Here is an 18,014-nt window from a genome sequence, read left to right as displayed (position 1 = left end):
TATAATACAAAGGAAAGAATAAAATTGACACATTCGTTTAAAATCAAATAATGTCTGTCGAAAAGTTTGCTCAGAGAGAAAAGTTAAATTCCCAATATTGTGAATAAAAGTTAAAAAAACAACCGTTATGTTTCAGTTTCAGAGAAATTAGTCAAATGATTCATTAGCAATTTTTTTAAAATGGAATCTGTGGATCCGATAGATAAATGAATCTAATTCTTGAGGGATCCGATAAGACAATTTAGCTTTCTGTCAGATTCTAAAGAATCCAATTTCGAATCCACTTTGGATTCTTGTCATTTCTCATGACCGGTTCGGAATATTGAGAGTTATATTCCAGCCCATTCTAAGTTAGATCCTGTGTATGTCGAAAAACATAAATATCCCAGGATAATGAAATATTATTCATCTTTATACCTATTGATGTTTTAAAGTCGTTTAATAGGAAGCTTCAAATTTAATAAACTCCTTTAGAAATTCTTTCATAGCGGGATGATCCAACTTGGCTAATGAAGCATTTCACTCCAGACATGTTTCTGTCAGATGCTGATTGAAATCTTCTTTTTTTCTATAAAGTCTTTATTGATTGCTTTCACTGTTTCAGTATATTCACTACTAAAAGTTGTTCTGCGAGTTTCTCTGATGGTTTTCATCTTTGATATGGCCTGTCATCTTATCTTGATCAAAATCCGCTGTTTTGAGTTTTTTTTTTGTTACTTCAAAGGACTGTGCACATACCGTACAATATATCAATACTTGGATAGTGGGATTTGCTTTGTCTATAGTCTTTACATGGATGTATTCGTCGAGATTTTATCTTCATGTAGTTAAAAATTTATTATTAGTGTGTAAGACGGTATTGATTATACTTAAGCCCGGTTCCACTAAAGCTTATGATTCCGTCAAACTTTATGTATACGAAACCGTAACATCGATGGAATCAAACATTTCTATAATCGTAGGTATACGGATCACAATATTTTGTATATTCCAAATATATAAAAAATAGGCCTACGTCTATCATTCATAAGTGATGTGTCAAATATGTTCGCGGGCCAGATTAATGTATGCCGCGGCGTAATCTATATTTTGGGTATCACTTCTTGTAAACAAATATAAACGCCGGGAATTAAGTTTCTGACTAATAAATTAGAAACCTTTTGTAAAACGAAGAAATGATTAACACCATTCGAAGAATCGCCCTGATTATCGGCTTTCACTTAATATATTCTTTTTACGCGAAAACTTCAAATATTTTAATGAGTCAAACTTAAATAAGTCTACGAAACTGAAAACTGATCATGTATTCACCGAGAAAAAATAATAATACGAAAAGGTATACAAATTTAAATTTTGTCCATTATGACCTACCTAAAGAAATTGTTTTTTTCGGTTGTTCGACGTTGGAAATAATGTTTTAGCTGTTTGACGATGTAGCAAATCTTAATATTAATATACGAATAATTTTCACTAATATTTGTGGTATAGCTGAAAGGCAAAAAATTAATCTTTAAAATTAAAATATTTATATATTTGTTATTATATAATGTTATATATTAATTAATTACTGCATTAGTATTAATACCGTATATTATAAATAATAAAGTACATTATATATATTGTATAATGTATATCTATGTATTAATTTATTATTTACAGAAAAACAAGCAATAAATATCATATATAAGATATAATCCGCCAAATCCTAACTTTTGTAATTAACAATTAAAAATATATATATATATATATATATATATATATATGTGAGTAGAATGCATATTACCATGATATAGTATTATTAACAAAAAATATAATTCTATTTTAAATCATTCATATAAAAAAGGTATTTTAATTATTAAGTTAATTTTAATGATAATATATAAAAATTTCTTAATTTTTGAATATTTTATTAAAGAATTTATATACATTGATCAGAATGTGAATTTGTTGCGTTATATAATGCAATCAATCTTGATATAACTTAATGAATGTCGATTTTTCTAGTCATAAATTTGCACTTAAAATATTTTCAGTAAGTTAATCGTTAAAACGAGACTAATTAATAAAATATTTTTGTTCACATTCTTTTATTAAAAGCTTTGAATCATTATAATCCGATTATATAAATTCAATTAAAATTTTCTTCTTATAATGACAAATTAATTATAAAACGCTCATAAAATGGTTTGCTCGTTGCAAGGAGAATTCGAAATTCATTTTAATAAAGTTAAGAGTAATGTCTTCTATCAGAATCTCTGCCGAAGGATCTCTCCTTTGCTATGTTTGTTATTTTAAACCTATTTTTCGTATATTTAAAAAATTTGGATATTTTTCGCTTCGAGATCAATGCCAGAAATCTCAAGATAACTTAAAAGTCGAATGGAGGAATATAATTGTGATATCAACATTCTGCAGCTGTACAGTTTATATTCTACTACTTTTGCTCGCACAATTATTTATGGATGATTCATATAAAAAATCAGTAATTATATCAATTATAAAAATATCATTCCGGGATAATTATGTTTCTATTCTTTATATTTTATTCATCAATTGTATCAGTAGTATGCTATCGTTCTTAAATTTTAATAATAATCAAATGAGAGAAAGGCTAGAAAAAAATTTATGTCAACTTTGGAATGACATTAATCAAAACGAACAAGATCAAAATTTTGAAAAAATTACACAAATTCAATATTATTTCTTACGCTTTTTTTCTCCAGTTAACTATTTTACTTTGTTAGGCGAATTCTTTTTTTGCTTAAACTACTGGAAATTCTCAGACGAATATAGCTTTTTTCATATAGTTACAATAATTGCTGCGTCATTATTAAATTTACACTGTACAATAATTTCTCGTGTTTTATACTTTATTTTTCTGTATGTTAATTGTTATCTTATAATTAAAAAGTTTGATGAAATTAATCTAACTCTTAAACAGAGTATCGAAGAAAAGAAACTAGTAAATATTAAAACTGTACACGTTAAGCATCATCGCATCTCCAAGCTAGTGTACACATTAGATGAATTTATAAGTTTTCATAGTTTTATTATTTATTTTGAATTTGTTCAATTTTCATGCGTAATGTTACAAATCATTATTTCTCAAACATACAGCAATAGATTTGTATTGTTAGTAGTTGTTATTTTACTTCTTACTGTAATTAATGGTGTCATTTCAGTTACTTTAATGCTCGACACAGTTTATCAAAAGGTATGCCAAACGAAATTTTTAAATTTTAGATATTATTATAATATACAGTTTTTATTTTAGGCTTATGAACCAAGAGAACTATTGTTAAAACTTTCTTCTTTTGATATTCCAGAACAAACTAGATTAGAGGTAATGATTTAAATTAGATCTAAGGATTTATAATTTTAGTTTAGATTATGAATATAGTTTATATATGTGAATTTTTTATAGATAAATATATTTTTGGAGCGATTTGAAGGACCATCCATAGGATTTACGTGTCTAGATATTTTTTTCATCACAAAAGGAACACTTATAAGTGTAAGTTTATATTCATTACGCCTAAATTATGTGTTATTTTACAGAATTTTTATATTTTTATTTTAGATGGCGAGCATCATACTGACTTATTTATTAATGTACTTGCAATTTACTCAAACTCGTATAAGCATGTTATTGCAATAATAAGATTTAATCATAAATAACAACATCCTATGTTCAAAGTAATTTTAAACTGCGAATCAAATGTCCTTGAGAAAAAAAACGATTTGTTTTTATTTACAAAAAAATTCACAGTGATAATTATTGGATTAATTTCATGTTGCAATATATCTTAATGTTAATGGAAAACAATGATAAACAATCCGAAATATGATAAATGATTAAATCTATTTACAAACAGAATTGCCACGATTTAAAATGTCTGTAAGGGATGTTCATATAAAGCTGTTGTAGCGAGTATCCAGTCAACGTATAATGGTACATTCGTATATATTCCTGGTAAATTCGGTTGAGCACATTTAATACCCCAACTTACGATGCCAGCGACAAACCAATGATTGGAATTCCAACATAGAAGCGGTCCACCACTATCACCCTAAACGTACAAAGTCATTAAACGTAAATTTGAATATTGACTATCACATTCATAACAATTTAATGCAATTACCTGACAAGCATCTTTCTTTCCTTCACGATGGCCTGCGCAAACCATTTTTTCTGATATATGAACATCATGAATGGAATACCAGTTAACACATGTCTCGAAATCAACGATTGGTACTTCAACTTGATGAATAACAACTTGGTAATCAGCATCTGAAATTTTAAATATTTATTATAAATATATTTGATATACTAACCCGAATATAGTAATAATGATACAAACCATCGTCATGTAATGGTTTACCCCATCCTGTTACAATACATGATTTATAACCAACTAATGATATATTCGGTTTAGGGAGACAAATAGGACGTAGAAATTGATCAAAGTTGACTGGTTGATTCAACAATAATAAAAACTAAATCGTTATTAAACAAACTAAAGGTCTTAAAATCAGGATGTTTAATGATTAACGAAACTCCTCGTTTTTGAATGAAAAAGGAGGAAGATGTTCTTCTTGTCATTCCAAGTTTTATTGTCCAACCTCCAGGATCAGTTTGACTGAAAGAATATAAAGATGTAGCTCGTATCGAAAAAAATCGGTAATGCAAAAAACATATTGTACTTACTTTCCAACGCAGTGAGCAGCAGACAAAACCCACCAAGGTGAAATAAGCACTCCTCCGCAAAAGAACACTTCGTCAGGACCTCCGTGTAAGGCTGCTAGCCAGGGCCAACTCCCCGGAGCAGATTCCTTACCACCTACAATTCTTGGAGTAGGTTTAGCCGGTGCCATAGATACACCACATTCTAAATAAAGTTTAGTTTTTTTATGACTTTAATGTTAAAACATTCAGTTAAAATGAGAAAATAACGGAAAATTACCATAGTTTTGGCATTTTAAATATATGGTTACATTATCTCCATCACATTTCTTTCTAAGATAAATTTATAAAAATATTAGAAAATACGATAAATATTAATGATGATAATATTAAATTCATGTATTGCATAAAAATTACTTAGATTTTTTAAGTATTGTTTGCATTTCTTTAACATCTCCCGGTGTTTTAGGAGCTATTTCCTTATAAGCTTTTTCATTTTCATCGCGAATTCTTGTTTCTTTCACATCTCTAAAGAAATGAATGTATAATGAACAAATGAATAACGTAATAAGCAAATAAAATAGTTATTAAATTTAGATTTCTTACTTATATCCTAATATATGACAAGCCGTATAACTCATATTGGATGAATCCCAATCTTTTCCACAAATCGGGATCCACGAATTTGTTTCCCTGTTATAAACTTCTAATTTTCCTTCATTTTCAATATCCACATTTTGATTTAAACGCACTAATCAAACAAATATTTATTAGTACTTGATTGCTTACTGTTCTCAAAATTAGTTGTATGTTCTTCGGAATTAGCGTAAAGTTGCTATTGAGAACAAATCACACAGGAACACTTCTTTTTTCGTGGTATAAGTAGGTTTATTTTCAATAATTTAGAACGGATATGCATTTCGGGCTTTATGCCCCTCTTCAGTCCTTATTTTATTAAGTATATCGGTAAAAAATACTATGTAAGAAATTACAGAATGTATTAAATTATATTTAACATACGCGTACAAAAATTTTTCAAAAAATATAATTACCTAAAAAATTAATTAAAGTGACAGCTGGAATAACAATAATTAAAACAGTGGGTAAAAGAAGTAAAGGTATAATAAATTAAAAAATAAAATGTTGTGAAAAAATAAAATAAAAATACATATACCTGTAAAAATAAATATAATTTCGTTAAAATGTATACAGAAATTGGCAAATAAAGGTAGGAAAACCATAAAAAAAACCTTAAATTCAATTAAAACTGATTAAAAAATAAAGTGTAAAAGCTTTCACTGTATGTTTATCAGAAAATCTGATTTTTTTACGATCTAGTGGATTAAAATGGGTGAGAAAGAGGGAACATCTTAAAAAGGACTCTTCTATTTTGGTAGTAATGGCTGCCAGATCTCAGAGGTTGGCGATGACAACGCCAGTGTTTAAATTCATTCTATGAATTTCGTTTACTTTAATCATTTCAATATGTTCAAAGAATTTTCTTTTAATAATTTTTTTTTTCTTTTTTTTAAGAATTTTGACGCTGTCAAGTAATATCTCGCCACACATTGCAATCATGCTGGCTGCGAGATATTACTTGACAGCGTCAAAATTCTTAAAAAAGAAAAAAAAAATTATTAAAAGAAAATTCTTTGAACATATTGAAATGATTAAAGTAAACGAAATTCATAGAATGAATTTAAACACTGGCGTTGTCATCGCCAACCTCTGAGATCTGGCAGCCATTACTACCAAAATAGAAGAGTCCTTTTTAAGATGTTCCCTCTTTCTCACCCATTTTAATCCACTAGATCGTAAAAAAATCAGATTTTCTGATAAACATACAGTGAAAGCTTTTACACTTTATTTTTTAATCAGTTTTAATTGAATTTAAGGTTTTTTTTATGGTTTTCCTACCTTTATTTGCCAATTTCTGTATACATTTTAACGAAATTATATTTATTTTTACAGGTATATGTATTTTTATTTTATTTTTTCACAACATTTTATTTTTTAATTTATTATACCTTTACTTCTTTTACCCACTGTTTTAATTATTGTTATTCCAGCTGTCACTTTAATTAATTTTTTAGGTAATTATATTTTTTGAAAAATTTTTGTACGCGTATGTTAAATATAATTTAATACATTCTGTAATTTCTTACATAGTATTTTTTACCGATATACTTAATAAAATAAGGACTGAAGAGGGGCATAAAGCCCGAAATGCATATCCGTTCTAAATTATTGAAAATAAACCTACTTATACCACGAAAAAAGAAGTGTTCCTGTGTGAATTGTTCTCAATAGCATCTTTATGCTAATTCCGAAGGACATACAAAAAGTATTTATTATCTGTTATGTACCAGTAGATATTTTTCAGTTTGTACTTACGGCATTGCCTCTCATCTCTTCCATCTTTGCAGTCTTCTTTTCCATCACAAACAGATGAACTGTTTAGACATACATTTTTTCCACAATAGTAATCTCCCGGAGAACAATTCTCTGAGTAATAAGAATAATATTAATCACATTATACACAGATTTAATACTTTAAAAAAATAATGCTTACGGCATACATATATATAACAATAGAAAATATAATAATTATATAAATCATATTTGTTTACCGCAATTTTGTTCATCAGTCGTATCTTCACAATCAAGATATCCATCACAAATCCAAGTCTTTGGTAAGCATCTTGTTTGATCACAACGGAAGCCATTGGTACAATCTATGCAACAAACGAAAACATTTGAAAAATGTTCATTCATTGAAGTTTTTATTTCTATGAAAAAAATTTTAAACGGGAATTTTACCATGAATACTTTTCTGAACATAGTAATTTTCCTGATGTCCAATACAGATCTCTGGATCAGGACTTTCTGGTAATGAAGAACAATCGATATTCATTGGCCACGACAAAGTAAAAACACCGAGGAAAAAATCGCATTTTCTCATAGTTTCTGTCGAAAAGAGGTTGTTAATATTAATATTAGATTTTTTTAAAATGAAAGTGTTTAGATGATTCTAATTACGAACACTATAAAATAACTTTTATTATCGATAATTCTCATTTAAACATATCTTATTTAATCATAAGGTTTTTAAAAAACAAATGTTAAATGTAACGAAGAAATAAGTAGGCCTAATCAATACATTACAACATATACAGATATTAAATAATTAGGCACAACCATTATCGCGTTTAAATTTCATTTTATAGCCTACTTTCTAGCTAAAATTTATTAATATTTAGTTTGAACAAAATTACAAATATGAAATTAAGTTTTTTTTAATGATATCAAGTGTTAAAATATTTTTTAAAATTCAAAACTCTAGTGAAATCTTTCTTCAATGAGAAGGTTGTTCTTCGCCTGTTTAGTTCTAAAAATATAACGAAATACTCAAAAATAAGTTCAGTATTTACGATTTTCTAGATACTATTTTGGATTTGTAAGTTAAATTAGCGTAAAAGTAATCGTTGGCTAAATGCTTTTAGCAAATGCAATCACAATGCAACTAGTTTCTGACTAAGGATCCATGAAATTAATACTAATAATTAATTACAAATATTTATATTCATTAATGACGAGAAACAAATTTTTAATTAAAAAAATAATTGATTAAGAACTTTTAATAGCAGAAAAGAATACTTCAGTAACTATAAGCGTAATTTCAAATTAAATTTCTTATTTTGAACTCTCGGAAATAAAATAGCAATAAAAATTTAATTGGAAATTATATCAAGCACGAAAAAGTAATTATTTAAAATATCCAATAGTGTAAAGATTTTATATACATTTTAGATGTTTCGATTTAATCTAAAAACTGAACCTATCCAAGCGTAAGATGGAGGTAGTCGTCTAGTTACTTGTGCTTAGAAAGTCCTACGTTTAGAACAAATATATCTTTTGGGCAGCTTGCATTTTATATTATTTGGATTCTAGAAACGAATTGTATAATTGTAAATTATTTTATCAGTATAAAATATTATCGTTCTTAACGTGGATATTCAAAAATTAAGATCAAAATTAAATTTTACCTTATATTAACAATGTCTACAAATAATTATTGATAAGTAAAAAGAATTATCAAATAATCCAAGAGATTTATTTTATAACATTCGCCGTTAGTTGATTCTTACCTTGACAAAGGCTTCTACAAGGAGGCACAGTCTGTCCAGTACGGATGCACTTAGGTGCATATATAGTGCATAAAAATAACGGTAACAAAACATAACATTTGACACTTATAAGTGGATCGTAGCGATTAATAGCTTCTGTGATTTCTATTTGACTATTATGTCCAAGTAAATTAGGTATCAAAGTATAAGAATATGGTACTTTATATTTATGGCATAAAGGCAGGCGCAATGGTTGACATTTTCCGGCTAAATAAATTTATTAAAAAAAATCTCATACATTGAATTTCATTTAAACAACAAATATATTTTTTTTCTATAATACTTACCGTTTTCAATTGTATTAATTTGCTGTACATTTCTGGATACTCCTACAAAATAGATTTAAAAAGTAAAACATTCACACTAATTATTAATTTTAATAAAAAAGTTTTTAACTTGTAAATTATTTAATAATAACTTAAAGTTTCTCAATATTAATTTTGAAAATTTACCTTCCAAATAACATATGAGCAATGCAATTAGCAAGCATAAAATTAAAAAATTTATTATTAAAATTGTAATTTTCCATCTGCTACGAATACGAAGAAGGCTTTTCCAATGTCTGTTTGTTGATGGATTCTGTAAAATTACAAATATTTTACATTAATTTATATTTTAAATATGATAATAAAATCTTACTTATTCAATTATTTTACTTCTTGAGTTGTATTCTGGACGGAGTGTCTTTCATCAGTTTTATTTTGTTTATCCATTCTTTTCATATCATTTACGATTCCATTATGCATTGAATTAATTGTTAGACAAATTAATCAAGATAACTTTTTTAAAAATGTAAACAAAATGTATGATTTTTCTTTATCTTCTTTGATAAACTTGCAGTAAGCTCACTGAACTGAAAAATAACAATATTTAGAATTTTAAACATAATTAAAATAAGGATATTTACAAAATATTAATATTTATTCGTAAATTATTTTTATTACTATTTATTTACATTTTAGCATTTGTTGACGTAAGTTAATTAAAACATTTAATTTACTTAAATAATAATTAAAATTTTGAATGAAACTAGTTTTAAAATGTTTAAAAAATTATTGTGTAATAAAATAAGACTATTTCTTCTGATAAATTATTAATACTTTATTATATAAAACTTAATTGTCTAGAAACAAGTTTACAAGAAAAAAATATATGGGTATCCCCTGGAGTAACAATTGATCAAACAAAAAGATTAACTTGAAATCCAAGGCATGACATACGATATTAAAGAATAGTCTGATATCACATGAAACAAGTTGTCAAGTTCACTTCACCATCAACTGTCCATAAAATAAATCACTGCTAGCAAAATAAGCTATACTTTAATAGAAAATTTCATGCTGATAATAAATATTTATCAATCTTTTCGGCTAAAATTAATCAACGTAACTAATACTTTATTTCACTATAAATTGTTGTCGTTTACTTTTAATTACTTGCAGACGTCGTAATTTAAGATAAAGGTATATTCATTATTAATAAGGCATTCGTTTCAGGAAATGAATATTTAACCCGTGGACGTTTTCATTAATAGTAGGAAATTGAATTGTATTACATGAATGAAATGTTGTAAAATTCGATACGAAAATATTAACTTGAAAAATGTTATTTTTATTTTAGTTAATTTTTATAAGACATATTGACAATTAAACAATATTGTAAATACTGCGATTTTAATTAAATAATAATTAAAATTTTGAATGAAACTAGTTTTAAAATGTTTAAAAAATTGTATATGATTTATATTGTAAGTTTATATGCGATTTTAATTAAGATTGCAGAATAGGTGAAGGATAATGTTTATTCATTACAACGTATACAATTTTTCCAAAATTAAGTGATCAATCTATCAAGATTTATTACATGCTATATATCATTTTTATATTCTAGGACAATTTGTAAATTCTTAACTTTTAAATATGTAATTTCTAAAATATAAATTATGTTATTTAAATTGTTTACTTATATTTATAAAAGTATATTTGAAATTTTAAAATTATTGCCAATTACAATGTAATCGCTTAATTCTTAAAAATACTTTTTTCTATTTTTTTTTCTTTTTTGAAATGAAAGAAAAATTTTTTCCTTGGATTCATTCATCTGTGAAAGAAAAGAATTTTTTCTTATCTTCTTATTTTTTCTTTCATCTGTGACAAAATTCATATTTCTAATTATATTTAGCCTTTATAAGATACATTCGTACAGTTTAGGATGTTTAAAATACAAATCAAACAAATGTGGAGTAAAAATTGTTATATATTGCGAGATATCGGATCGATAGATGTGTTTCTATGTTATCGTCTGTTAATTATACATATATATTTTTTGATTTTAAAATTTTAATATAGCTAAAAATTTTAAAAGCAAAAAATATTTTACTCTTTTAATATTTATTATATTAAAAAATTTAAATTAATAATCGAGATATTAATGCAGTTTAAATATTATTTTAAATAGATATACTAATAATTCTATATTGCTTGACTTATTTTCAATTTTTTTTCAAGAATTTTCCTTCTTTATTTTATTTTATTTATTTTTTTTTTTACCTCTGTTTCTTTTGAAGCAGTCAAAAGATATTCTAGTCATGTACACTTCTATTTTTCTGTAACGACTTACAGGAAAACAGAAGTGATGTTTTTCCAACCAAATTTGTCTCCACTTCACGTCATCTTTTTCCTATGTTTAGAAAGAAAATATACCTTTGATTTATATTGTAAGTTTATATGCCGCTTTCTATATTTGGAATTAAATTAGTTTAAAGATTGAGATTTAAGTGATGTACTGTACACTAGACAAAAAGTTTATCTTATTGATATAACTGATAAGAAGAATTATTAAGAGTAATTCTATTCTGAAAATAGCTAAAGTACTCATGTCTATCTGTTGAATTATAATAACTGGCTAAATAATAATAATATAGAAACGTTACTTCAAATTGCAACTTTAAAATAATATATTATTAGCTAATATTAGTAAATATCATTTTAAAAACTTACTTAAATAAGTTTTTAAAATTATTTTTTTTAAAAAAGAACAGGTAATATAAATTTACATAGTAATACAAGTAACATACAGTACATTCGCTGCAGCATTTAGTTAAATAATTTGATAAATAATCTATCTAAAACAGATTAAAATATAAAACTTTTTGAATTTAGTTTACACAGATAAAATTTTGTAAATTTTCTTTACATTCAACTGCATAATAATTATAAATAACACATAAATATTATTAAGTTAATTAAATTTATTGTCAGATACCGTTTAATTAAATTTACGAAAAGTAATTTATGGAGAAATGGCAAAGTTGAAGACCATAAAACTTACCAATAAATTGTAATAAAGGACTTACAGCTCATCATGCCTGTACGTGTGAACGTCATACCATGACTGGCGATAGAATCCAGGCGACTGAAGCGAGAGAAACATTGGCGCATCCACACTATTTGTAACCATTGATTTTTCAAAGCCTTCGGCATTTACAAATCGTCCCACTGAGGTTGTTTTAGTTTGGTTATTTTTCTGGCAATAGTTTCTTCGTTTCTTATAGAACGAATTTTTCTAAATCAACTTTCCAAACTTTAAATTTCTAAATTAAACAAACAAATTATTTTTAAAATAAAATGTTATTGCTTCTTTTATTTATAGTTTACCATTGCCTTTACTTCGAAGAATTTATTTATTTACATATTTATTATCTTTCATTTCACTTATAAAAATGATGTAAAACTTAAATAAGCATTAAATAAATAATAATAATAATTCCTTAATTTTATTTAATTGCATCCTTCATACCAGAAGAAATATTAAATAAAATAATTAAAAAATTACTTAACGTTTTATTTATTCTTCGAATTAAGTCAGAACTTTTGTAATTTTAAAAAATGAGGTCATTAATTTAAATTGCATTATATAAATTTATTTATGAACGTAACTTTAAAGATGTTTAATGGTTTAATTATTGCATAGTTAACTTTGCAGACCATATATTAACTTAACGCTTTTTTTTCCACCATTTGCTTTGATTCAGAATTTAATATTAAATTTGAAAATTATTATTTTTTAAAATTAGATGTTTTATATCAAATTCTAGAACATAAACATTTAAAAAAAATATTTTTAACAGGCATTAAAATCTGTATAAATAATTATAAATAATTTCGAATATTTCGTAGTGTTTTTAGATTGCTTTTAAATAGATAACAATTAATGCATTTCTATGCTTGAAAAAATTCACTCACAAATTTTTAAAGTAAAAAAAAAAAAAAAAAATCAAATTTCAATATCAAACAATCAATAAAAATTTAACCTGATATTTCAAAACTTCACCCAAATTAAATTAGTAAGTTGAAAATCAAAACATCAGTTATACAAAATTTAACTGGAAAAAAATGAACAATTATTAAATTTGTTTATTTTATCTCTCATTTACTTAAATTATTAATATTTGTAAAAACAAATTATTAAAAATAAATATTTTTACAACATAGTTATATATAAACATGGCTAAATCAATACTAGTTAAGAGTGTTTTTAATAGAAGAAGACTGATTTAAATATTTTAATAAATAATAAAGGAAATATTTAAAGAATTTGCGAAACGAACTAAATGAAATTAGCTTCGTTATTTTATAACCGTGTTACCCAATTATAGGCTCCAATGTGGGCGTACTGTTACTTTTATTGGACCAATTTATCTTCTGTCAAATTTAATATTTTCTTAAAACTATAATTGACTTCATTAAAGAATCATTTTAAAGATTTAGTTAAACCTATAATTTTTTAAAATATATAAATGCTTCAATGTGCCATTATTCTTTCAAATGGAAAATAAATATTGAAAATGTTAAATATTCAATTTTTAATATCTTCAATTAATTATTCAAGATATGTTAATCATTGTAAGAAATGTAATATTTTAAGACAGGGCCTTATTAATTCGTTTATCATTGAGGCGCTAGGGGGCGTGGTGTGGGGAGGCTGACTATGTCAACCGATACCAGACATGCTATCATACAAAGTGCCAGTCAAGAAGGCTGGCTCTCCTCTCCCCATTCTGCCCTTCTTTACATTGTTGTATTTCTCTTAATTCCGAAAAATATATTACGTTTTGTTTTTATGGCCGTGGCTTCAGTGGCGCGTTATAGCTTCATGGGGCCTAGGCAAATTTGAATTAGGGGGCCCCAAACCAATTGCCCTTTTCTACCCATAAGAGCGTGGCTTTGCCGGTTATTGGGAGTCGAGGCGCCCCCAGTGCAATCGGCCCTATTTTACTTATTTATATTTATTAAAAAATAGTTTTATTTACAAAAATGGCTTTTAAATTGATTAAAATTACTATTTTAGTATGTATAAATGATTAAATTTCATTAAAAACTCAAAATTGCTTAATTTAAATACTTAACTAGTTAAACAATATGGCGTCCTAATTAATGACGACGGCAGACGATTTTCTTCTATCCAATTAAAATAATGAATTTTTATTTCTAACGAAAATCATAAATACTGTTATTTTTAATACTTAAAATAAATTAATAAAAATTTTACAATTGTATATAATAATTTAAATAATATATTTTGATATATTCCACATATAGTATATATATAAAATAATAAACATTTATTTTTTTAAATATAAAATTTTTTAACAATTTGATAAATGTACTTTTAAATAATTTATTATTATTATTATTATTATTATTATTTAATTAAATTAATTAATTTATATATTTTTACTAAAGTATTATGATTTATTGTTTTCAAAATTTGAAAAAATTAAGTAATAAATAATTACGCTATTTTCGAATTATTTAATTTCTTAAACATGAAATTCTTTATATTTTAATAAATGTATTTTAAATTAATTTTTATTACTCTTTTTAAATAAATAAATTAATATATTTTTACTAGAATAATGATTTATTTATTTTAAATTGAAATGATTTATAAAATGTGTACATCAACTTTAATGACTACTAAAATTATTTTTAACCTATAAACCATTCCATTTGTTTATTATGTAAAGGCGACTATTCTAAATTTATATGTATATATAAATAATCCAATATAATCGATGTTTTAGTAATAAAACTCTTCAAAGTATAAACAAAACTTAACCCAAGGCCATTACTGCATTTGTATACATTTTAACACTTCCCTACTCGATTATTTCATTAAAACCATTAAAATAATTTTGATTATCCTCATTAACATAACATTAAAGACGATTTGAATTGCTAATATTAATCAATTGAATAATATTCTTTCAAATCTCAACTTAATCCTTCTACTCAATTAAATAAGATTTATTGTCATTCCTAACTTCGAATTGACATAATTCCTATCGTGAATATTTGAATATTCACAAAGTAATTCATTCTGTCAGTGCGAATTAACAATTAATTCAAATGTTTAATTAAATCTTTTGTTTATTTTATCACAAATGACGTTACAGACGTAGCTTTAAAAGTATAAAAATAATATATTTTCCCCTCTTTAATATACTTAATAAGATTAAGACTTTTAAAAAATTATTTTATTTATTTTTAAAATTTTTAAATATATTTTTTATTATTATTTGTTGCTCTATTATATTTTTTAAATCGAATTTTAAACTTTATTGACACATGGAGATATTTTTTTTTACTGTAACAATTCATCAAATTTAATCGAATTTTTTCTATTTAAGTTTTTTTTATATTTTTTATTTTTGAAAGGAAATCTTGAAAGAAACGTTTTAAAATTATTATTTACACTTAAATAAGTTTACTAAACTGAAATTCCTGCGTTTTATTATTATGAGTGCCCACCAGTGACCAAGCGATTTCGTTCCTTGAACACTGGGAGTTTGGTCGTGGGTTCGTGCCTCACCAGGACGGGCTGGCCACGTGCAGTTTTCCGGGTTTTCTCCACATCTGAAACGCCTTAATAGGGGCCAGTTACTCTTAAAAAGACCTCCCCGGAAGGCCTCCCCCTAGGCAGATCGCCCAAGTGTTGCGTTGCCATAACTTAATAAACAAACAAACAATTATTACGAGTATTTTATAGCCTTATAATTATTTAAATCGTAAATTATACAATATATAGAGCAATTACTTATACATCCTTAATTGAATTTTAATTTAAGGAAAATAAATAAATATATTTTCTTAAGAAAAAAGAAAAAAGAATAATAAAGACGTGCCCGTGACACGTGTTCAACTTTCTATACCTTAACAAGAAGAGAAATGTATATTCAGAAAACCAAAAGTCGGTGTATATAAAACTGTTGTTATCTGAAGGAAATTATATTATTTTTATTTACATAATTTACTAATTACAGTCGAATGTCTATCAGCAGCCACCTCAAGAAGGCTGCCATTTTTTTTTTCAGGAATATTTTCTTTTGAAATGCATACAAAATAACCCTAAAACAAAGACCATTTTTTAATCTTCCATTCCAGCGACCGTTGTTCGGAGATTCGACTGCAGTTATTTTTAAACAGAAGATGACTATCAGTTTCCAGATGAATTATTTTATATTTATTAAACTTAATAATTAAATAAATAATTAAGGTGTAAATAATGATTTCTTTCAGATTGAATCGAGCTGTTTCAGCTAAGTTACACATAAATTTTTTATTCGCGAAAAATGATCATATTTGGCTTATTTTAAACTTGAACAATTCTTAAATGTTAAATTAAAGTGACAGATTAAATTACTAAATCGTCGAATTGACATATTTAATTCTAAAGAAGATGGTTCCAGGTTCGATTTCCGTTCAAATAGTTTTTCTTCTGTTAAAAGAAGGGGTTAAACGATCAATAACAATAATAATAAACTAGTTAGAATATCGGGTATTTATTTTTAATTTTTTTTTCTGTTATAAAAATCAATTTTCTTTTCAATATTATTAGAATCTGCTGATGCTTTCACACGCAATTCAATACTTTCTTTGAAATGAAAAATTTACATGTCACTGATATCAACCAAAAATCCCACGGATTAAGATTACACAGCTTGAAGTGCCAAAAGTACTACAGTGGTAAGTTTTGGTACTATTCTTTTACGCATGTCCCTATACAAATTTGGTTACATTTATACTGCTAAATATCCCTTTACACAGCGTCGAATAAAGGAATTTTAATTAAGATCATCCGGTACAACGAATAATTATAGCGAACAACTACGGTGAAATTAATTTTATAAATTCGTTTATTTTTTACTTTGTGAAATAGTCTTGAAAAATACTTTTTACATTTTTCTTTTTTTTATTACTTTTATTCAGTCGACTTTCACGGAATTCTTTTGACAGCTTCCTCAATTCCAACTCTATTTAAGAGAGATCGTAAAGAAACAGGGGAAAAAAACAATATTTTTTAGAGGTTGTCATTTTGAATTTACTTCTAACTTATATCAAATATTTTCAAACCTGTTCGAAACTCTAGATTTATGTTCATTCACAGATAAAGACTAAATACAAATTTAAAAAAATAAAATAAAATAAAAATGAAAATTATTGCTAATCTTAATTATCATCTCAATTTTTTCTAATGGCATACAGTATTCAACATACTTGTGTTGCGTATTTTGTATTATAAAATGAATAAATAGATCTTAAATTGCTACACATAAAATTTATCATTATAATTATTTAAAATTTTCATATTTATGTAAAACAAAAAATAAGAAAACGTTCACCACTGACAATTAGAACATACCTTGAACGTTTGAAGCTTGAAACCATAACAATCCCTAAATAAAGACACATGATATTAAATAAATCCTGGAATTTGATGATTAAAATCTTGTAAAGTAATCAATGATTTAAGCCCTAATTTTATAGGTCATTATATTGTATAGAACTATAAGAAACGAACAATTATTTATTGTGCTTTCATCACAATGCCAGGCTGCAATTTTTAATCTTTTAATTTAAAAAATCTTGTAACTTCGGGTCCAGACCGAAAGTTCGTATATACTATAGTTAATTGGGGCCTCTGGTCCCTAAGCTTTCCATATCCGGTCTTGATTTTCATTTATTTAATTCCGTTCTCAAGATTAACGAAGGACAGACAGCTGACAGTTAGAATGCATACGTCTGCAATTTGAAAATTGCAACCCAATTATACGTTTTAATAAAGAATTCGACAAACGAACA

General features: G+C 25.6%; 2 protein-coding genes and 1 long non-coding RNA gene across 3 annotated transcripts; 1 reads left to right on the top strand and 2 right to left on the bottom strand.

Annotated features, from left to right (window-relative positions):
• Window positions 1–2,098: 2,098 nt before the first annotated feature.
• LOC136986191 (atrial natriuretic peptide-converting enzyme-like) lies at window positions 2,099–8,966 on the bottom strand. Its single transcript, XM_067283673.1, is given in 12 exon segments — window positions 2,099–4,070; window positions 4,143–4,291; window positions 4,362–4,494; window positions 4,496–4,640; window positions 4,709–4,889; window positions 4,965–5,017; window positions 5,102–5,212; window positions 5,291–5,435; window positions 7,079–7,189; window positions 7,315–7,419; window positions 7,505–7,651; window positions 8,833–8,966. Coding segments are annotated over 11 exon segments (1,458 nt in total). The 5' UTR covers window positions 7,647–7,651; window positions 8,833–8,966; the 3' UTR covers window positions 2,099–3,887.
• Window positions 3,086–3,658, top strand: LOC136986278 (uncharacterized). The gene is made up of 4 exons (XM_067283773.1): window positions 3,086–3,214; window positions 3,275–3,343; window positions 3,425–3,514; window positions 3,581–3,658. Exons 1-4 carry the CDS (start codon window positions 3,086–3,088, stop codon window positions 3,656–3,658), a joined length of 366 nt encoding a protein of 121 aa, XP_067139874.1.
• A 361-nt stretch (window positions 8,967–9,327) lies between the features above and the next one.
• LOC136986192 (uncharacterized) lies at window positions 9,328–14,369 on the bottom strand. Its single transcript, XR_010882438.1, has 4 exons — window positions 14,280–14,369; window positions 12,202–12,463; window positions 9,528–9,724; window positions 9,328–9,450 (listed from the first exon to the last, which is right to left on the bottom strand). It is a non-coding gene; the product is annotated as an uncharacterized lncRNA (long non-coding RNA).
• Window positions 14,370–18,014: the final 3,645 nt, after the last annotated feature.

Source organism: Centruroides vittatus, unplaced genomic scaffold (genome assembly GCF_030686945.1).
Source record: "Centruroides vittatus isolate TY-2023 unplaced genomic scaffold, ASM3068694v2 scaffold_1015, whole genome shotgun sequence".
In the NCBI taxonomy this organism is placed as follows: Eukaryota; Metazoa; Arthropoda; class Arachnida; order Scorpiones; family Buthidae; genus Centruroides; species Centruroides vittatus.
This window is presented reverse-complemented; position numbering and strand designations above follow the sequence as displayed.

Coding starts and splice junctions, on each gene's coding strand:
- LOC136986278 (XM_067283773.1), top strand. CDS start 3,086: ATGTTACAAATCATTATTTCTCAAACATACAGCAATAGATTTGTATTG. Junction 3,215..3,274: donor TCGACACAGTTTATCAAAAG/GTATGCCAAACG, acceptor TTTTTATTTTAG/GCTTATGAACCAAGAGAACT. Junction 3,515..3,580: donor CAAAAGGAACACTTATAAGT/GTAAGTTTATAT, acceptor TTTTTATTTTAG/ATGGCGAGCATCATACTGAC.